General features: G+C 40.8%; 2 protein-coding genes and 2 non-coding genes across 6 annotated transcripts in view; 3 read left to right on the top strand and 1 right to left on the bottom strand.

Moving 5' to 3' along the window:
* The window catches only part of patl1 (PAT1 homolog 1, processing body mRNA decay factor), a 13,710-nt gene extending 7,620 nt beyond the window's left edge, over nucleotides 1–6,090 (top strand). For 2 of the 3 annotated variants that reach the window (XM_053231116.1, XM_053231115.1), the window contains exons 6-18: nucleotides 13–114; nucleotides 412–498; nucleotides 704–933; nucleotides 1,375–1,522; nucleotides 1,613–1,730; nucleotides 2,241–2,338; nucleotides 2,474–2,533; nucleotides 3,275–3,420; nucleotides 3,545–3,704; nucleotides 4,060–4,185; nucleotides 4,293–4,384; nucleotides 4,490–4,639; nucleotides 5,738–6,090. In XM_053231116.1, the coding sequence (XP_053087091.1) occupies nucleotides 13–114; nucleotides 412–498; nucleotides 704–933; nucleotides 1,375–1,522; nucleotides 1,613–1,730; nucleotides 2,241–2,338; nucleotides 2,474–2,533; nucleotides 3,275–3,420; nucleotides 3,545–3,704; nucleotides 4,060–4,185; nucleotides 4,293–4,384; nucleotides 4,490–4,639; nucleotides 5,738–5,759 (1,539 nt within the window). In that variant the 3' untranslated portion in view covers nucleotides 5,760–6,090. The remainder of the gene's footprint in view (nucleotides 1–12; nucleotides 115–411; nucleotides 499–703; nucleotides 934–1,374; nucleotides 1,523–1,612; nucleotides 1,731–2,240; nucleotides 2,339–2,473; nucleotides 2,534–3,274; nucleotides 3,421–3,544; nucleotides 3,705–4,059; nucleotides 4,186–4,292; nucleotides 4,385–4,489; nucleotides 4,640–5,737) is intronic. The other variant, XR_008301207.1, reaches the window with a different exon arrangement.
* Nucleotides 6,091–9,344: 3,254 nt separating this feature from the next.
* On the bottom strand, nucleotides 9,345–9,417 carry trnak-uuu (transfer RNA lysine (anticodon UUU)). The gene has a single exon. It is a non-coding gene; the product is annotated as a tRNA-Lys (tRNA).
* Nucleotides 9,418–9,988: 571 nt separating this feature from the next.
* trnar-ucu (transfer RNA arginine (anticodon UCU)) lies at nucleotides 9,989–10,080 on the top strand. The gene is given in 2 exon segments: nucleotides 9,989–10,025; nucleotides 10,045–10,080. It is a non-coding gene; the product is annotated as a tRNA-Arg (tRNA).
* A 911-nt stretch (nucleotides 10,081–10,991) lies between these two features.
* dnaja1 (DnaJ heat shock protein family (Hsp40) member A1) lies at nucleotides 10,992–21,957 on the top strand. Its single transcript, XM_034301244.2, has 9 exons — nucleotides 10,992–11,139; nucleotides 12,978–13,131; nucleotides 14,034–14,226; nucleotides 15,058–15,162; nucleotides 15,748–15,975; nucleotides 16,054–16,168; nucleotides 16,319–16,434; nucleotides 19,037–19,137; nucleotides 20,674–21,957. The coding sequence occupies exons 2-9, from the start codon at nucleotides 13,000–13,002 to the stop codon at nucleotides 20,902–20,904; spliced, it is 1,221 nt and encodes a 406-aa protein (XP_034157135.1). The 5' UTR covers nucleotides 10,992–11,139; nucleotides 12,978–12,999; the 3' UTR covers nucleotides 20,905–21,957.
* Nucleotides 21,958–22,106: the final 149 nt, after the last annotated feature.

Raw genomic sequence — 22,106 nt, 5'->3', positions numbered from 1 at the left:
CTCTCTCCTCAGATCCACCATCCCACTGCGGTGCATGTGAGAGCTCCAGTTCCTCATCGTTACCCTCCTCCCTTCCCCGAGCGCCTCTCACCCAACACCCTGCTGAACATCGCCGTGAGTCACACACACACACCCTCACACACTCCCTCAAACACACACACACCCTCACACACACCCTCAAACACACACACACACACACTCCCTCAAACACACACACACACAATCACACACTCCCTCAAACACACACACACCCTCCCTCAAACACACACACATAAACACATACTTTGTTTAAACTTCACTCTCTGTGTGTAATTATGAACAAGCTACCTGTGCTACACCCTGTTACTGGAAGTTAAAGCTTTATGTGTAATAATATAAGAACCGTTTCTCCATTATTTCTTTCTCTTTCAGAACTCTCCTCTGTGTCGTCCTCCGTTCCCCGCTGGAGTCGCTCCGGTCCTGTCTCAGATACAGCGAGCCCAACTGCTCAACTCTCAGGTAACAGAACATTCCCAAAACCATCACCTCTCACCCCCAGAGTCACGATATGAAGCTGTGTGATCAGTTACATCTTGCACATTTTATGTAACAGACATGCCTTGTTTTGTCAGATCAAAACTAAATGCTCCCCCCTTCTCTCTCTCTCTCTCTCTCTCTCTCTCTCTCTCTCTCTCTCTCTCTTTCTCTCCTGCGTCTCCTGCAGGTGGGTCCGTTCCCCCGCGGTCCTGGTCCTGCTCCTCCCATGCTGCCTGGTGCTGCTGGAGGCTTTAGGCCTTACTTTGGGCAGCCGCCTCCTAGAGTCGGTCCTCACGGCCCTCACGGCCCTCATCCTAACCACGCCCCTCCATCTAGCCACGCCCCCATCCGCCACAACACCACCCACCTCCACCCCCAGCACCGCAGGATGCTCACGCAGAGGATGCAGAGCAGAGGGTGTGTTTATAAACGATATACTGCAGTGTATTAATGATGTCCTGTTAAACATCCACTGAACATTTACACAGAAATGTGATGGGCGTGGCCTAGTATTCTAATGAGCAGGCTTGATTGACAGCTTTGAGTCAACACTTAAGTAAATATGAGGCCCCACCAGGAACAGGTTTAGAGTTTACTGAGACTTTGATCTCTGTGTCTTTGTGCTTCTCTCTGTCTCTCCTTCTCTCTGTCTCTCCTTCTCTCTGTCTCTCCTTCTCTCTGTCTCTCCTTCTCTCTGTCTCTCCCTCTCTTGCCCCCTTTCCCTCCCTCTCTCTCTCTCCCTCATCATCCCTCATCCCTCTCTATCTGTCTCTCTCTTTCTCTATTCTGCTCTCTCTGTCTCCCCTTTCTCTCTTTTTCTCTCTCTCTCTCTCTCTGTCTCTCTCTCTCTGTGCTCAGTGGTGGAGCGAGAGGAGGAGGAGGGGACAGGAGGATCAGGGACCCCTACAGTAATCTGATGACTCAGAAGGAGAAGGACTGGGTGGCCCGCATTCAGATGATGCAGCTGCAGAGCACTGATCCTTACCTGGACGACTACTACTACCAGGTACACACACACACACACACACACACTCTAATTCTAGGGCTCTAGATCTGACCTGACCTTTAACCTTTGGTGTTTAATGTGAATGTTTAGAATTATTATGAAAAGATGGAGAAGCGTCAGGAGCGGGACCGAGACAGCAGCAGGAAGGAGCATACCACCAAACTCATCACTCCTCAGGTGGCCAAGATCGAGCACACCTATCGCCCAGGTAAGCATTCTCACACACACACACACACACACACACACACACACACACACACACACACACACACACACACACACACACACACTGTTCTCTCTTAATGCATTCGGGCTCTCACCTGCGCTCGTGCATCAGAGCTTATTTTCTTCCATGCAGTAGAACAGCTATAATGATTAAATATTCCAATGTGGATTTATTTTGCTTTAAAATGCATTAAGTCTAGTGTTTTTCCTGATGGAGAGAATCATGTCTTGGAGTGTAAAAGAGAGAGAGGAAACTTGTGTATGTGTCTCATTATGGGACTCGAATTAAATCTAAAGTCTGGAATTTAAAGTGAAATATGAATTGTGAGGTGTTTTGGTGTAATCTGTGTGTCACTCACTCTCACTGACTTTAATGTGGGCATTTATATAAATGTTTAGAGATCAGTACAACATCCAGCGTATCCTAATAAGTGTGTGTGTGTGTGTGTGTGTGTGTGTGTGTGTGTGTGTGTGTGTGTGTGTGTGTGTACAGTGCAGTTTGCCGGTTCTCTGGGTAAACTCACCGTGTCCAGTGTGAACAATCCGAGGAAGATGATCGATGCCGTGGTGACGAGTCGCTCTGATGATGAGGTTAGAGCTTCACGTCTCACTCTGTATCTCTGTGTGTGTGTGTGTGTGTGTGTGTGTGTGTGTGTGTGTGTGTGTGTGTGTGTGTAAGTCTGGTCTCTTAACTGAATTTAATGCACTGTGATTGGATTTGTTCAGGAGAAGAGAGAGAAGCAGGTGTGGAATAAGCGACGGCAGATCCTCTACACTGTGGAGAAGGTGAGCAGAATTCAAACATAATTAAATATTCAAATTTACATAATTAAATATTCAAATGATTGAGACTGCATGATTTACATATAGTCTTCTAACAGAAGTCCATAGAGACATGTTTCTCTTTGCTGCTTGTTGTCTGATGTAGGAACTGTGTCCTGTCACTAGAGGGCAGTATCAGTCTCAATTCCAGCTCACTGGCATGATAAATCCCTGCAAAGCGCTAGTACATGAAATAAAAAAACTAGACAACATAATAATAATAACTTCTGAACATTCTGGATTTCAGTGTATAATCAATTGCTTTTCACTTCCTGTGTTTTCCACAGTATGAACAGTGAACAGTTGCTCATTGTATGGCAGTATAAAATAAACTTCATGCTAATTTTAATATTCAGATGTGATTTTTAAGGTCATTCGACAGCCGTAATAAAGATGATGTATGTTACGCAAAACGTGTTTGTGCGTGAAGTTAACATCCAGGCACGCTGGATTTTTTTCAGTGAGCAAAAATTACCTTTCACTAGATCAACATAATGAATAATAATTTGCAAGTCACGTCGTCGTCCAATAGCACGCCTGCTTTTACTGCACTGATCTCTGAAAGGGCGGGGCTTCATATTTCAGCACGAAACGTTCAAAATGCTCCTTTTTCTGAGTGAGTGAGTGAGTGGACAGGATGGATCTGGAGTGGATGATGTTCCTGTCCTTTAACTGTGTGGTGTGTGTGTGTGTGTGTGTGTGTAGATGTACAGTCTGCTGCTGGAGGTGCAGGACTTTGAGAAGAAATTTCTCCAAACCCCAGAGGAGGAGAGAGAAGCTCTGCTGGAGCAGCACAAAACCAACACACTGCAGCTCTACAACTCGCTGCGAGAGAAAGAGTGGGACGACAGGTGAGGAGACGAGTCGAGTCGACATCATCTCTGTCTATCAGAATCATTACTATAATCTACTGCGGGGAATTTACAACGTTATCCAGTAACGTGTGTGTGTGTGTGTGTGTGTGTGTGTGTGTAGAGTGAGTGATGAGCAGTGTCTGATGATCATGTCGGTGCGTAAAGGGAAACGCCTCATCGCTAGGCTCCTCCCTTTCCTTTCTTCGTCCCAAGCTGCTGCCGTCGTCATGGGAATCGCCCGCAATCTCCCCGCTCTGGCCAAGAAGGACAAACAGGATCAGGTAACCGCGTCTAAATGGCGACTAAATGTTGAAAGAGCGCCTCCCAAACGCGGCGTGTGTTAAATCTTCCAGTAATGCAGCTCAGCCACTGCAGCGTGTCACCTATCTCAGGGCTAGTCTTATGTTTTCATTTATAGATTAGTTTTGGAAAGTCGTTAATATGAAGTGACTGAGTTTCACATAACATTAGTGGAAATAAATAACTGATAGTAGTAGTTGATGTGTGTGTATGTTGTAAGTGGTGTGTGTGTGTGTAGTAGTTGAATGTATTGTAAGTGTGTGTGTGTGTGTGTGTGTATAGTAGTTGAATGTATTGTAAGAGTGTGTGTGTGTGTGTGTGTGTGTGTGTGTGCAGGTGCTGTGCTGGCTGGTGGAGCCGGTTGCGGGTGTGATCCAGTCGATGTCGAGCTCCGCCCTCACGGACCTGCTGCAGGAGCTGCAGAGGGGCGACGGTCACTTTCCCCGCGTGCTGCAGAATAAAGTAATTCTCACACACACACACACACACACACACACACACACACACACACACACAGTGTCAGTGTGAGAGGACGTGCGGTGACTGAGTGTAACGCTCGGCTGTTGCAGTTCGGCGTGACGCTGCTGTACCTGATCCTGAGCGAGGGAGAGAGAATGCAGAGCTCCGATCCTCACTGTCAGCTCATGGACGATAATCGCTGGTGAGTTCAGCATCACACGATCACACGATCACATGATCACGCGCATCACGCTAGCGCGCCTCCTCCGCCGTACGCCGTGTGTAACGCTCTCGTCTCGTGTGTCAGGACGGAGCTGGTGTTCTCGGTGACGAGGGAGCTGTTACAGGTTCCCTCCTCCTCCCTCTCTCCTCCTCTCTTCACCCCCCCCAACCTCCTCTCTCTGTTCTCTCGCTACGTCGACCGGCAGAGGCTCGAGCAACTGCAGGAGAAACTACAGTGAGTGTCTCTCTCTCTCTCACACACACACACACACACACACACACACACACTGTTTCAGTCGTGCTGAAATGCTAAGCGAGTTACGTACAGGGGGTGATGGGGCCGAAATTTTATATCAGAATATTTTTAAATGTTTGTTTTAACAGTGACACTGTGTTAGATCACATTTTAAATAAAAATAATAAACATTACATTTTATTATTATTATTATTATTTTTTTTTTTTTTTTTTTTTTACATTTTAATTAAATTCAGACAAGATACTGGAGGGTTTTTGTTTTTGTTTGTTTTTTGCAGTTTTATAAAATATAGTTTTAGAACATTTTATTTGCTGTAATGAAAAACCAAATTTTATTTATTTATTTAAGTGTTCATTTTTAAATTTATTAATTTATTTGTTTGTTTGTTGGTTTATTTATTTCCCCCGGTGCTGGTTAGCTCATTATGATTCCAGATGCACACGGAAACTTATTTTCAGCCCTTAAGATTGCCCAAAGCATTGATGATTTACATTTATAAATAAATTACATTTAAATTATGTAAATGAGTTGCTTTATTTAAATAAAGTGTTAATTTCTCTCCTAAATATACGGCCATTAGTTTTTGTTTGTTTTTTTTTTTTTTCTCCACTCTGGCCGAACTGTAGCAGCTTCATCAACTTCACACGTCTTCATAACTCACTGAGTAACGTACGGTGACGGATCCGCGGTCGTCTGAGGAGCCGTGGGTTAAAATGGCGTGATGACGGTTGCCATGGTTACGCAGCTGCCACGTTTTGCGTGACCGGAGCTGTGCGTTGTTCTGTTTTTGTATCACACTCGAATCAAAAATGATATAAACCTGCCTGTAATCACAACAGCGAACCGTTAGAGTTCTGCTCAGAGGGAAGAGTGAGTGTGTGTGTGTGTGTGTGTGTGTGTGTGTGTGTGTGTGTGTGTGTGTGTGTGTGTGTCATTTACAGCCCAATACACATCACTAACACTGCAGATGTGTGTGTAATACAGATGTGCCCAGATGTGCGCTGATTCTCTGATTAGGAGTTAGAGATGCTGCGTCTGATCTAATAACTGCTGTGATTTTTCTCTTTATTTTTCAGGATCACTGCCTTGTCCAGGTAGAAGTTACTTCACCCATCGAGTCGCTGTCCACCGTGTGTGTGTGTGTGTGTGTGTGTGTGTGTGTGTGTGTGTGTGTGTGTGTGTGTGTGTGAGAGAGAGTGTGAGAGTGAGTGAGAGATAATAATTAGGGCTCATAATTATTTTAATCCGTCATAAAACTGTCATTTTCTTATTTTTCCCAACTTTATTAGTCGTGTGTGTGTGTGTGTGTGTGTGTGTGTGTGATTGCGTCCGATGAAGGTTGGAGATGAATAATCTGCGTTTTTAAATATGTTGTTAACACGATGCCTGTGATAAAACATGAAATTAAAAGTATTTCTATTGTATAAAACAGACTCTTTAATTCTTCCTCATGGAGTTCACACATGGCTGTGAGACGTTCTCCCTCAGACAGTCTAACGCTCAAATCTCACTCAGTGTGCCCTGGAGAACTTCTCCTGGATTTTATAGAGTTAAAGATAAAACTCTGCTGAATCGCAGTGACCCTGAAGCTCTTACTGAAGCTCTTACTGAAGCTCTTACTGAAGCTCTTGCAGCCCCCTCAGCACTGCGTGACTGTGATACACAGATACAGAAGGGAATTATTTATAATCGCACTATCCCGTGTCACCCAGATGAGGATTTGTTTCCTTTTCACTCTGGTTCCTCTCAAGGTTTCTTCTGAGCTCTGAAGGTCTGGTTTCTGATATACACAGAGAGGCGGAGCTACTCACCTGTTTCCCGTTTCCTGAAAGGTGAGTAGCTCTGCCTCTCTGTGTATATCAGAAACCAGACCTTCAGAGCTCAGAAGAAACCTTGAGAGGAACCAGAGTGAAAAGGAAACAAATCCTCATCCCTTCTGTATCTGTGTATCACAGTCACGCAGTGCTGTGAGAGCTTCAGTGAGAGCTTCAGTGAGAGCTTCAGTGAGAGCTTCATGTATTTGCATTTAGTGTGACTTGAAAGGAAACACTAAAGGGGTTTATTTAATTAATTAGTTTGTTTATTTAAAGAGTTTTGAGCTTCATCTAATATTCACTACAATGAAAATTGGAAGAGAATTAGACTGCATCAGATTATCATCAATTATATGTGAAAAAGGAAACACACCCCATGAAAAGTTTGGTATCTGTGATTGTGTGTGTGTGTTCTCTTGCACTTTCAGGGTTTATTTCATATTATCTTATTTACATCACAGAGCAGCATAGAGCACTCAGGAAAGCGCTATCTACCCTCTTCCACATACATGAGCTCACAGACTCCCATGATTGGTTAGTGTCGCTGTGATTGACAGGGGAGAGTGAGTATCAGTGGCGGACTGGGACAGTAAATCAGGCCGGGAATTTGACTCCACCCCAGGCCACCTCTGGCTTTCACTGTCTCTATCATCTTTCCCTGAATCTCTCTCTCTCTCACTCTCTGCACATCTAGGTGCTCTGCAATATGAAATAAGCACGTTCAATAATCTATACTTATATTAATTGTGCAGCCATGAATTGTATGTCCCCATGATCACAGTCCTACTACTGATGATCTTATAAATCATAAAAGCACATATTAGTATAGCCTGCATTTTTAGTTTTGCTTAGCTTAAACTTTACCTGAAGGTTCCTGCTGTGACTCAAAAGCTGAACTGTCCACCCCCTCTAGTTCAACAGCAGGAGCACTTGCAGCACTAGTGCTACTGTTGCTTCCTTCGTCACCTTTTCAAAATAAATAAATAAACTTTGTAGACGACATATTGTAGGTTAGAAATGGAAAATCAAAATTTCTGGTCAAATTTGGCACTAAAAAATACTGTATCCCCATCTGCACAACAGTGTGCTAGTTTGTCATTAAGATGTTGCAACATGTTCTTTTAAAACTTCTATCATTATATACATATAATATTTTTTTTAGAATAGATTTTATGTATTGTAAGTCGTTTTGGATGAAAGCGTCCGTCTGCCAAATGATTATGTAAATATAATGTAAATGTAATTCTGACCGACCTGCTACCTTACTGGCGAACACGGCTGGGATTTTGCAGCAACTTGCTGCATCTGTGGCCAGGGCTTTTCTCCTTTTTATACGTTTCCTCTCTGCTGCTCCTTTGCATTTACGCTCCATTTTTTGCACGATTTTCTAAGATATAGCCTGCCTCTGGATATAGCCAATTAGGCAGTTTTTCGCTGATGTTGGGTCATGTGGTGGTGTGATTTTCACTCCGCGATTGCCTGATTCGTAGATTGAGAGGTCCGTCAATTAATTCGCAGTTGCGTACCAGCCTATCGCACGTCAGGCTGATCGACTTCACAGCGGCAGGCGGCAGGCCACCGGGAAATGTCCCTGTGCTCCCGATGACCAGTCCGCCCCTGGTATTAGCTGTTCAATGATAATTCCAGTGTAAAATATTAAATGCAGATCTAAAACTCTGGCTGTAATTAAGGCTGGACTGCGTTTAAACAAATCTCTAAAGTCGAGTTTTACAGTTTTCTTGTGTAAAGTTGAAGGAAAAGTCCATGTTGTGGTGAAATCCTTCTGCCCTCCTCATTTGTGTGTGTGTGTGTGTGTGTGTTTCCCTACACACCCTGTACAGCTCTAAACATCTGCTGCTCGGTTGTCCATCACCACTGTAACACTCAAAACAAAACAAAACAACAATATAACTCCATAATAAATAAATAAATGTTAAATGAAACATTTTAAAGCAAATGTTTATAACAGAATTTTGTAGTCAGACATTCTGAAATGTCACGTAGCCTAACAAAACATCGACCTTGCAACCAGAAGTGCTGATACTGAGTTTATGGGGTGTTTTGTTAGTAAAAAGGAGTTACTCTTAGAAAAATGAGAGAAATTTGGGGTTTAAATGTCACCATTTTTACACAAATTAAGCCACTGTAAAGCTGTTAACTTTTAATTCCTTATACAAGTGAGTGAAAAACTCTATGTGAAAGTGATTGTGTTGATCAGTGGAGGTTTATGAGGAGGTGTGTGAGAGAGGCTTGGTCCTTGTTGAGCTTTATTTCCCGTTATGTTTCTTTTAGAACATCTCCAGAGTGCTTTAGCGTGTGATTACGGCCAACTCCATGCTGGGAAAAAAACAAAACAGTAGAAACCCTCATAGAACCATTTGTAATGGTTTCAATGGTTATAATGGGAATTGTATTGGTTTTAATGGAAGCTGTAATGTTCCCTGTGGGTCTCTACTGGTAATCTGTTGCCTTCTGTTGGTGGCATGTTATGTCTAATGGATACCATTAAGGACCGGTAATGGTTTTAATGGCTTTAATGGTTAGCTGATGGTTTGTAATGGTATTTGTAGTGGAAACCATTAGAATTTCTGTCATGGTCTCTATTATATTGTTTTTTTTTTTTGTTTGTTTTTTTTTAAGCGGGTTCTCTTATTTAAATGATGTATTTTATTTATTTTGGTTTTTTCCTGTCAGAAAGTGATCAAGATGCTTGAAGACCATGAGGAAACTTTTTAAGTGTAGAATCTGTGAATGTATAAAAGGAAAGGCGGTGTATTTTAAAACACACCGGATCTCTTTAACTAGTTTGGTGTTTAATTTAGTGTTCAAATGTGAGTGTGAAAATATTCGTAGGAGAAAAAGATGCAGTCGCCCGAACAGGGACTTGAACCCTGGACCCTCAGATTAAAAGTCTGATGCTCTACCGACTGAGCTATCCGGGCTTCATATTGACTATAGGAGCATAATTCCCTGAAAATCATTAGAGCAAATCCATTTCACTTCTATTTAATATAGTTTTGCTTTATTTACATATGAAGAGAATAAAAATAAAATTAAAAGAATAAAATTAATCCCATGCTCGCAAACATAAAAGCGATTATAAAGCTATCAAAGTGGCCAGATTAGTTGTGTCAGTATAATATGACAAATTAGATAAAATTCCTGGCGCTATAAAATGTTAATTATCGCTATAAAATGTTTATTTTGCTGTGAAATTCAGTTTATTTAAAATAATAACCACTTTTAAATGACGCTGCAGTGACGCTGTGTGGCCGCCAGAGGGCGCGCATCACTCATCAGTAACGGTTACGGGTTGCCAGATTGGACTGAAGTGAATTTCGCGAACATTTCATTCTGTTTTTAAAGTTTCATTAATGGTAGATTTGTGTGAGAGGATATAATTTGGATTTCTGTTATTTATAAGAACTCGTTTTTTGGTGGAAGTAACTCTCATAACATTAACGCGTTGCTGTTGTAGGTTCATATGAGCAATTCCTGGTGGGATCAACAGGTGGCTCCGTGGCGCAATGGATAGCGCATTGGACTTCTAGTCAAACACTGGAGCAGTGATTCAAAGGTTGTGGGTTCGAGTCCCACCGGAGTCGCACTTTTCTTCCTTTCTCCTCACGTTTAAAAAATGATTAAACGCGTGTAATCGTCGATATACATCCATTTTTCAAGGCTGTTCATCTTTCTGTCCGGTTTGTCTGAAGTAAATACATGCAAAAATATCACTCTTATTCATCCAGACAAAAACAAAGTTTAAAATTTACTTTAAAACATAAACGAATAAGTTTTCATAAGTACATACACACCCCAATACTAGAGGAAAACACAATAATCCAGTAAAAAATATATATAAAAAGAATAAAGCGAGGTGTATTATGAGAAAATAATCGACGCCATATTGGTTGTTGTCAACTAGCTATACGGCAACGCTTCCGCCATATTGGAAAGGTCAAGATTGGATCGTAAAATCAACGCAGGTCTATGCAGAGATGCTTCTCTACACTGATAAACTCGGCTGTAACTCACTTTATGTTCAACCAATTTTCACAAAATGTGCCTTGCTCCACATTTCATCATTTTGTGCATATCATATTTTGTGCAAATATAAATATTTTCAATGTCAATATTTCTATTAGCCTAATTTTTTTGTAAAATAAAAACTAAATACCCTATATGTAGATATGGTTGAAAACAAATGATAAAAAAACAAGATCTGAAGTCATGTTAAAAATTATACAGTAATAAAAATGTAACTTTACCCTGCCTTTACTCTTGATTAAGGTCCCTCATCAAGGGGGAAAAAACATATTTCACCTACGAAAAGTGATTTTTATTCTATTGTTTTATGCTGTCAGTGATTCTTATTTACAAGAGCTACACAATGTTTCTGTATTTTTTGTAAAAAAAAAAAAAAAAAAATCTCAATGACGTTCTAAATATGTTTTAAATCAACGGGATCGTTTTCCTCTCCAAGATGGCAGCTCCGTTGACGTGTTTGGCCTCTTTCCGGTCAGGTTAACTGCGCATGCGCATTGTGTCCCCGGTATCGAGCATTAGGAAATCCTCTGTGTAGAGAATATTCCAGACGTTGGTGTGTGAGTGTTAAACAGAAGAAACCTATTTCGATGAGAAAAGAGCCTTTACTACATCACACAGTAAGGGGAATTATGAATATTGTAAAAGAAAGTGGTAATGATGTACACAGTTGTAGTTAAGGTGATTTTATTTTGAAGTAGCTAGCTAGTTAACGTGTTTTGCTAATCTGGTGATTTAGCGCGTGAGCTTGGTTAAGGCAGCAAGCATGTCTTTTTATTCAAAATATGGATGATTATTTTTATTTTTTCCAGTGTTTAACTACAAAAATGTAAAACAGAGATGGTTCTGATTCGTATCAGTTCTAGTTCTAGACATATTGTGAGTGATATTTGATAAAAATCTGATGTGAGTTTTAGCTTTCACTGCACTGAGCTCTGGGGAAATAACTACACAATATTCACATCTTAACTAAATTACACTATAAATATTTTACAGTTCATCCAATATGATGTTTCTTTCAAACATTTGATTTAACACGATTAAAGAACAGGCCTCATACTGAGATGCAAATACCAAGAGATCTATACCTTGGAGTGCAAAAGTTTTCACACCCTCAGATGCTCCTTTCTCATCACATAACAGAAGTTTACATTTCTTTTCTGAATGTGATTTAAATAAGTTTATAATCTATTAACTAACACATCCTCCTCTTCCACATCCTCTAAAGTATTCTGAGCCTCTTGGTTGTAATATTCAGCCTTAACCTGACTGATGTTATATCACTTTTTATTCAGAAAGTGTAAGAAATCCCACATTTCCTCGTTCCTTGCACTGACACACTAACACGCGATTGTTCACTACATGTGTTCACTACATGGGGTGTAAAGCCAAGCGACAGGACTGTTTGTGTTTTCGACACAATTTGACGTTTTATCAATTTTTCAGCTAAATTAAAGTATTGGCCCCTAAAACTTTTATGTTGTTCTGCTGGAGCGAGGGCGTCCGATCTCACGCCGCGTTCACGCCATGTCACAAGTCACTTCACTTCACTTGTCGGAATTACCGTAATTACTAGATGAGAACCAGGACGTTCTACTCGGAGCTGTTCACGCCCTCAGACTCGGAATTATGCGTTTCTGTAAGCCAGAATGAATCCGTGTGAGATGATGAGCTGCAAAATACGTAATTACAACATTAAATTACGATTTTATTCCATCGCTAAATATTGAAGAAGACAGAAAACGCATCAGAATTATTACACAGAAATATTACGAGATAATTTCGATATTACATTTTACTGCTGAAGCCGCCACCATTTTGAGTGTTTCTGCATGTCGTTGCAGCGGTCAAGTGTTGTAATTACGAGTCCTACGAGGACGTGAACGCTTTGTACGAGTCGTAATCTCGTAATTACGTTAATTATGACATGGCGTGAATGCAGCTTTATCCACAAAGAGCCAGGTTTTCATTCCAATCAAGCAGGAGCCACACCTGATTCCACCTGTCTAATCAGTGGATCTCGGCTTTCAGTGGACTCAGGTGTGGCTTCTGCTTGGTTGGACTGAAAACCTGCACACACACACACACACACACACACACACCTGCGCTTTCCAGAAAAGACAGGACACACCTGGGCTGGAGTTAGCATGCTAACAAGTGCACTCGGACAGTCACCTGCTGACTATTGTACCTTTAAAACCTTGTTTCAAGCACAGAAAGTGAGTTACATATACACTGCGTTCTTCTGATCAGGTTTCCTCGACTTCCTGTTAGTCGATTTTGCGTTGTTTGGATTGTCGTCTTGTTTCAGAAATGTAAATAAAGCGTAAAATAGAGAGACTTGTTACTTTTCTTTTCTCTCAAAACATAATGCAGTAAAATGAATCTGACTGAATCTGAATTATCATCTGTTGTGTGTTTTAGTAACTACATTTCTTACGTTTCTTTCTCTCTCCAGTTTAATCTTGTCCGCGGCCATCATGGTGAAGGAGACGGGTTTTTATGACGTCCTGGGAGTGAAGCCCAGAGCCAGTCCTGAAGAGCTGAAGAAAGCTTATCGCAAACTGGCCTTGAAATACCATCCAGACAAAAACCCGGCCGAGGGGGAGAAGGTGAGCGACTCGTCAGATGTGATTTTTACTGTAAACGCTGTGATGTGATTAGAAATCTGTTCTTTATTCGTATTAATGTGTCTCCATTTTCTCTTTCTGTAGCCTGCTGTGTGAATTTATTAATTCTGACCACTTTTAGACATTTTATCATTTTAAGCCGCTATACAATGTCATCATTTTATAATATTTTCATTATATGTTCTTAAGATAATGTTTATAAATGATAAAGATAAGAACGTGAAGATTCGGTGCTTTAAGTTTCATTTAGTGAACTGTCGCTGCCGTATTTTATTTTTTATCACTTTTGCATTGCATAATTTTTATTTGCTTTTTATTTATTTTTCTGTGTCTGAATCTCAGACGGTGTTTTATTGGAGATCATGCACAGATTATACACTATGTAGTGAGCGTATAAAGTGAACAGGAACATATTTGTGGTTCACTGTATAAATTATTCCTCCGTTAAGGATGGCGGATGTTTGAGACAACCGGAAGTGTAGGAATAGAAAAAAGTTACCATTCGTAAATAAATATGATGATTTAAAAAAAAAAAAATAATGATTTTTAGCCCCTTTGTGTTTTTCTTTGCTTGACAAAGACACAGATATCACTTTCTTTCTTGTAGTTTGTGATATTAATATTCATCATGCGCTCATTAATATTCATTAGTCAATCGTTAAGATTCGCATACGTTCAAGTACTAGATTTATTTTTACCTGGTGTAGTCTTGTATACAGTGTTGGCGTTAATGTTGCACCGTCATCCTAAAGGTGTGTGTGATGATGATAAAATGTGTTTAAATCATATTTGTGGTTATTTTTCATTAATTTAGCGTTGAGAGGTAACAGGAAGTGGGCGGTGTTGGTTTGTTACGTCACGGTGAGCGGTTCCTGTCTCTCCAGTTTAAACAGATCTCTCAGGCGTACGAGGTGCTGTCCGACGCACAGAAGAGAGAAGTGTACGACCGAGGAGGAGAGGCGGCCATTAAGGAGGGTGGGAATGGAGGAGGAGGAGGAGGAGGAGGCTTCAGCTCCCCCATGGACATCTTCGACATGTTCTTCGGAGGAGGAGGTCGAATGCGCCGAGAGAGGAGAGGTACATCGCCTCCTCACGTTAATGCTGAACGTCCTGAAAACAATCAGACACGCTTCCGCTCTGACTTCCTGTTTTAAAGAAAGAAAATACACCAACAAATCTCTCTATCAAATCACAGATATCAAATCTCTCTCTCAACAAATCAGATCGCGCCTCTCGCGTATCTCGTGTTTTACAGACTGACGCAATAACACACTCATGAAGTTCCCACGTTGGAAAAACAACCTTCTTCTGCTCTGAGCTTTTACGCAGTTGAACGTTTAACAGAACAAAGATTAGTGTTTGTTTATGAAAAACATTTTTATTCAAATATTTTCTAAAAAAAAATCTACGTTTTATTTCCCGGCAGGATTCATCCTGGAGTTTATTTTTATTTTTTTTCCCCCTAATGTGCTGTGTTTATAATCTTATAACTGACTCACAGAGTTTTTATTTTCTTCTGTTTCTCTAGTGGAAAAGAATATATTTCTATACAAAAAATCCTGATTCACTTAGAATGAAAGTCATTAAATGTTTAAAAGTTGTGACTATAAAACCCAAAATGAAAGCTGCAGATGTGAAAGAAGGGAATTTTATTAATGATAAGTAGTTCCGGTTACTTTACACTCTGCTGAAGGTTTTGTGGCGTTCGTGCGATTCTACACACGTACAGATTCATTTATATACAAATACCTTTTTATTTATTTTCCCTCAGAGTTTCTCAGCTGTTCTGTTCTTTTCTCAGTGCGGAGAAACTTCTCCAAATTTCTGAATAGAGATTAGCGTAAAAACAGCGGCGTATAGCTGTAGCGAATGTCTGAAGGATCTGATCATAGTATGTTATCTTCTCAGGGAAGAACATCGTGCACCAGCTGACCGTGTCTTTGGAGGACTTGTACAACGGAGCCACCAGGAAACTGGCTGTACAGAAAAACATCATCTGTGAGAGATGTGAAGGTAAACGATCATCTAAAAACATCTTTCTTTTTTTTCTGAAAAAGAGGCTGATTTCCATCCCTGAGTGTTTTATTCCTCTTACACCACAGCAATTTACCAGCATTTATCAGTTTTATTTATTAAAAATCAAAACTTCATAGTTTAATGTGTTTATAGTTAGATTTAACATTCATGAAATAAGTTCTCACTGACGTTATAGCAGCTATAAACACTCTTTCCTTCACCAGTCTTTTTTTTTTCTCTCTCTTCAACTTCATAAAGCAAAAAAAATCAAATCGCAGCTTGTTACGCACGTTAACGAGAAACCGCAAAGAAGCGTAAACTCCTCTGTCCTGAAGATGTCGGAAAACTTACGGTTACAGCTTTACCTCTGACTGTTACAAAGCGCTGACACTGGAGACTCCTTCCATAACTGTTGCATAAACATCTCCTTATTTCAAGTACAAGTCCCTGTGATTGAGCTGTTACTATAGAAACGATAACGTATTAGAACGAGCGCATTAATTTATAAATAAACCTATCGAAAATGAATCAACCAATCAGAATCCGGAACTCATCGGCGCTCTGGCGTGTTGTGTTTCTCAGGCCGCGGGGGGCGTAAAGGTGCGGTGGAGGTGTGTCCGTCCTGCAGGGGGACAGGTGTCCAGGTGAGGCTGCATCAGTTGCTCCCCGGCATGGTGCAGCAGATCTCCACCGTCTGTGGAAGCTGCAGAGGTCAGGGCCAGCGCCTGAGCCACCGCGACCGCTGCAAAGCCTGCGCCGGGCGCAAAATCCTGCGCCAGAAAAAGATCCTGGAGGTGCACGTCGATAAAGGTGAGGAGGGGCGGAGCTAACGGGAGTAAACAGGTATAATGTGAAGGAGGTTCTCTGACACGCAGGTGTGTTAATCAGGTATGAAAGATGGACAGAAGATTGTGTTCCACGGGGAAGGAGACCAGGAACCGGGACTAGAACCTGGTGACATCATTATCGTCTTAGAGCAGAAGGCACATCCCGTCTTCACGAGGTTCACACACACACACACACTCACACACACTCTCACACACACACACACACACACACACCTTAACCTGCTCTTAACGGAACACGACGTGTTTTTATTTATTATTTAAAGTTATTTAAAGTCTCCTGTAACGTAAATTATATTTTCCCACAGACAGGCCATGGATCTGATCATGACCATGGAAGTTCAGCTCGTAGAGTCGCTGTGTGGCTTCCAGAAACCCGTCCGAACGCTGGACAACAGAACTCTGCTCATCACCTCACACCCAGGTGAGTGTTCTTACATACAGGTGTGTAAACTCATCACCTCACACGCAGGTCAGTGTTCTTACATACAGGTGTGTAAACTCACACCTCACACGCAGGTCAGTGTTCTTACATACAGGTGTGTAAACTCATCACCTCACACTCAGGTCAGTGTTCTTACATACAGGTGTGTAAACTCATCACCTCACACTCAGGTCAGTGTTCTTACATACAGGTGTGTAAACTCATCACCTCACACTCAGGTCAGTGTTCTTACATACAGGTGTGTAAACTCACACCTCACACGCAGGTCAGTGTTCTTACATACAGGTGTGTAAACTCATCACCTCACACGCAGGTTAGTGTTCTTACATACAGGTGTGTAAACTCACACCTCACACTCAGGTCAGTGTTCTTACATACAGGTGTGTAAACTCACACCTCACACGCAGGTCAGTGTTCTTACATACAGGTGTGTAAACTCATGACCTCACACGCAGGTCAGTGTTCTTACATACAGGTGTGTAAACTCATCACCTCACACGCAGGTTAGTGTTCTTACATACAGGTGTGTAAACTCATCACCTCACACGCAGGTCAGTGTTCTTACATACAGGTGTGTAAACTCATCACCTCACACTCAGGTCAGTGTTCTTACATACAGGTGTGTAAACTCACACCTCACACGCAGGTTAGTGTTCTTACATACAGGTGTGTAAACTCACACCTCACACTCAGGTCAGTGTTCTTACATACAGGTGTGTAAACTCATCACCTCACACGCAGGTCAGTGTTCTTACATACAGGTGTGTAAACTCATCACCTCACACGCAGGTCAGTGTTCTTACATACAGGTGTGTAAACTCACCACCTCACACGCAGGTCAGTGTTCTTACATACAGGTGTGTAAACTCACACCTCACACGCAGGTTAGTGTTCTTACATACAGGTGTGTAAACTCATCACCTCACACTCAGGTCAGTGTTCTTACATACAGGTGTGTAAACTCACACCTCACACGCAGGTCAGTGTTCTTACATACAGGTGTGTAAACTCATCACCTCACACGCAGGTTAGTGTTCTTACATACAGGTGTGTAAACTCACCACCTCACACTCAGGTCAGTGTTCTTACATACAGGTGTGTAAACTCACCACCTCACACGCAGGTCAGTGTTCTTACATACAGGTGTGTAAACTCACCACCTCACACTCAGGTCAGTGTTCTTACATACAGGTGTGTAAACTCATCACCTCACACGCAGGTCAGTGTTCTTACATACAGGTGTGTAAACTCACCACCTCACACTCAGGTTAGTGTTCTTACATACAGGTGTGTAAACTCATCACCTCACACGCAGGTTAGTGTTCTTACATACAGGTGTGTAAACTCACACCTCACACGCAGGTTAGTGTTCTTACATACAGGTGTGTAAACTCATCACCTCACACGCAGGTTAGTGTTCTTACATACAGGTGTGTAAACTCACCACCTCACACGCAGGTCAGTGTTCTTACATACAGGTGTGTAAACTCACACCTCACACGCAGGTCAGTGTTCTTACATACAGGTGTGTAAACTCACCACCTCACACTCAGGTTAGTGTTCTTACATACAGGTGTGTAAACTCATCACCTCACACGCAGGTTAGTGTTCTTACATACAGGTGTGTAAACTCATCACCTCACACGCAGGTCAGTGTTCTTACATACAGGTGTGTAAACTCATCACCTCACACGCAGGTCAGTGTTCTTACATACAGGTGTGTAAACTCATCACCTCACACGCAGGTTAGTGTTCTTACATACAGGTGTGTAAACTCATCACCTCACACGCAGGTTAGTGTTCTTACATACAGGTGTGTAAACTCATCACCTCACACGCAGGTTAGTGTTCTTACATACAGGTGTGTAAACTCACCACCTCACACGCAGGTCAGTGTTCTTACATACAGGTGTGTAAACTCACACCTCACACGCAGGTCAGTGTTCTTACATACAGGTGTGTAAACTCATCACCTCACACTCAGGTCAGTGTTCTTACATACAGGTGTGTAAACTCATCACCTCACACTCAGGTGAGTGTTCTTACATACAGGTGTGTAAACTCATCACCTCACACGCAGGTCAGTGTTCTTACATACAGGTGTGTAAACTCACCACCTCACACTCAGGTGAGTGTTCTTACATACAGGTGTGTAAACTCATGACCTCACACGCAGGTTAGTGTTCTTACATACAGGTGTGTAAACTCACCACCTCACACGCAGGTCAGTGTTCTTACATACAGGTGTGTAAACTCATCACCTCACACGCAGGTCAGTGTTTTTACATACAGGTGTGTAAACTCACACCTCACACTCAGGTCAGTGTTCTTACATACAGGTGTGTAAACTCACCACCTCACACGCAGGTCAGTGTTTTTACATACAGGTGTGTAAACTCATCACCTCACACGCAGGTCAGTGTTCTTACATACAGGTGTGTAAACTCACACCTCACACTCAGGTCAGTGTTCTTGCATACAGGTGTGTAAACTCATCACCTCACACTCAGGTCAGTGTTCTTACATACAGGTGTGTAAAGCTGTAACGTTCTCGCTGAATGCTCTGTGGTGTCTCGAGCAGGTGAGTTGATCAGGCCAGGTGATAAGAAGTGTGTGCTGAATGAGGGGATGCCTCTGCACCGTCGCCCGTTTGAGAAAGGCAGACTCGTCATCCTCTTTAACGTGAGTAACACAAACACGTTTCTAATTCAGATTCTTACACCTTTAATATTTACGTATTATAAATTCTAACGTTTCTCGATGAAGGTAAACAGATTTACTGAACTTACTGACTGACTGTAAAAACAAAGAGAAAATCTCTGAATAAATCCAGCTGATTAATGCTGAAATATTAGATATTTATATCATAGACCTTTTTCTCTTTTTCTTCTTCTACGTCTTTTAGTTTTGAATGTAAAGTGTCGTCCCCCCCCCCCATGGCTGACTCTGTGTCACCTGTATATTATGCCGTTATACGCAGTGTAGGGAGCGTATATAATGAATAGGAAGCCATTTGGGATTCAGCCTCATTCTGTGTTCGTATAAAATTTCAAAAATATTTCAAAAAAAATTCCTTAACAATCATGTAAAAAAAAAAAAAGATTGCGGAGTGAACTAAAAAAAAACGTATATTTAAATATTTTCTATTGCTATAATCTGTGACTTTCTTTCTGAGATTAATAATGTCTATCTATCTATCTCTCTCTCTCTCTCTCTCTCTCTCTATCTATCTATCTATCTATCTCTCTGTCTATCTATCTATCTTCGTCTGTTCATCTACTCTTCCAGCTAAAGACAACGACTGCAGGATGTTTAGTCATTTGTTTCCTGTTGTACTCGTCTGATATTTTCTATTTTTCTTCACCTGTTTCTTTTCATATTTCCTCAAAATTTCCTTTGAGGCTTCAGGAAAGAATACGTGTATATATTAAAATTTCACTTCCCCACAAAAATTTGTCATTTCACACGATTTTTTTAATGATAGAAAACAAGAAAGCACACGATAATTAACTAAAAAAAATTATTGTATTTCTACAACGCCTATGATATCTCGTTTTCACAAGATATTTTTTTAGTATATTTTTTTTTTTTTTTTTTGGGAAAATCCGTATACACACACACACACACACACTCTGTACTTTATATACCATTTTTTTTTCCCGGTTCCATTTTTGAGTCATTAGATAACTAATAATTTTTTTGTGGGACACCCCTCCGGGAAAATTTGGAGGGGTGTCCCAATATTTTTGGCAATGTGTGTGTGTGTGTGTGTGTGTGTGTGTGTGTGTGTGTGTGTGTGTGTGTGTGTGTGTGTATACACACTATATTGCCAAAAGTATTGGGACATCCCTCCAAATCATAGAGAGAGAGCTATATTATATACACACACATCATACTTCATATAATTTTTTTTTTCCAGTTATGTTTTTGAGTCATTAGATAACTGATGATAACTTTTTTGTCATTTTCGGAGATTTTTGTCAACGTTGGACGTTTAAATAATAAATACTAAATAAAATTCCAATGTAAAGACGTTGTTGTTGTTGTTATTGTTGTCAGATGTTTTGAGTGAAAAGTCCGTTTCTTAAACATTATTTCAGATTAGTTTTACGTGTCAGCAGTAAAGTTCATGCTAATTTTCACCTTTTATTCGATACAAACACATGGTGTGAACACGAACGTATAAAACGATGAATTGAATCGTTTTCCTTTCTGCAGGTGGTCTTCCCCAAGGCGAACTTCCTCCCTGTGGACAAGCTGAAGCAGCTGGAGCAGTACTTCCCTTCCACACGAGAGAAAAGCGATCCCGAGAGCATGGACGATGACCTCTACATCTACGCCGACCTCGAGGACTGTGACCTGAGCCAAGAGCGACGACGTCACCATTACGTCGATGACGACGAGGAGGACTTTCATCCAGGAGGAGGGGTACAGTGCCAAACCTCATAGAGCTTCCTTCCACTGCTCGTACCTTCGACCTCACTCTTTAGATAAAGCTCTGTGTTCAGAGTTCGTCGATAAGAAAGAGAAAGATCACGTCCATCAAATAGATCAAACGGTATTTTTTTTTTATTTTAAATCACTGGGAGAATCTCATTTATTGGAATCGTGCGCAGGTTTCTGAGGTGTAGAGAGGATCAGGTGAGTGAGTCAGGTACAGTATTGTTTTATTCTTTCTTTAGATTCCTTCACAAACGCAGCGGAGGTCAGAGAAAGCCGAGATTTCAGTTCAAGCTGCTGATTATTACAGAACCTGCAAAAACTAAAACTCACATAAAGACAGCGTTTCTGCCATTTTAAGGATACTGTGATTTAGCAAGCCAAAAGATTTTCCTCAAATGTAAAAGCAGTGTTACTTTAACAGCTAAACTTTTAATAAGGGTATAAATGAAAACAAAACAAAAAACCAATATCTACTAGAATTACTGTTTGTATAACGATCTCTAACGGTGACCGTAAACTGAAAAAAAAACATTTTTTGCTCAATAACTAGCTTTTTTTTTTTTTGTCATGAGTAGCAGCATTTGCACTATATACTGACTGATATCTGACTTATTTTATTTATTTGCAGCCTTTTTATGTGAATTAAGTTGCCAATTAGTTAAACTGTGTTCCTCTGTCTTTCAATTCATTATGCAGTAAATTTATGCAGCGTTGATGCACTCGAATATTTTAAAATAACTTTCAAATGCAAATTCTCCGTTCAGTCCTTATTTCCATGTTTGTCTGCCAAACGTTGTTCTGTCACCTGTGAGTTACCTGTCACCTGTGAGGCCTTATAAACAGGTAAAGAGGAAACTGCGTCCTGCCTCGAACATCAGTTTTGCAGCAAAGACAGAAATTAAATACGGAATTATAAAAAATCTTTATCTCTGTTAGAAAATAATACTCTTTTTTTATGTGATCATTGTTTCTTGTACTTTAAGGTCAATTTTATTAGGACCAATAATACACTTTATTTGTACTTTAACTTATAAATTAAACTTAAATCTTTCTCCTTTACCTGCTGTTTTTGGAGTCTTTTAAACGTTTGTGTTTATTTCCTTTTGTGTTTATTTAGTGTTGCTTTTGAAATGTAATTAATTTCTCTATTTTGTTTTGTTATTTTTTTTTTTTTAAACAAAAAAGAGCACCACTGGTGTGTAAATTCT

This window comes from Pangasianodon hypophthalmus, chromosome 28 (assembly GCF_027358585.1).
Source record: "Pangasianodon hypophthalmus isolate fPanHyp1 chromosome 28, fPanHyp1.pri, whole genome shotgun sequence".
Classification (NCBI taxonomy): Eukaryota; Metazoa; Chordata; class Actinopteri; order Siluriformes; family Pangasiidae; genus Pangasianodon; species Pangasianodon hypophthalmus.
This window is presented reverse-complemented; position numbering and strand designations above follow the sequence as displayed.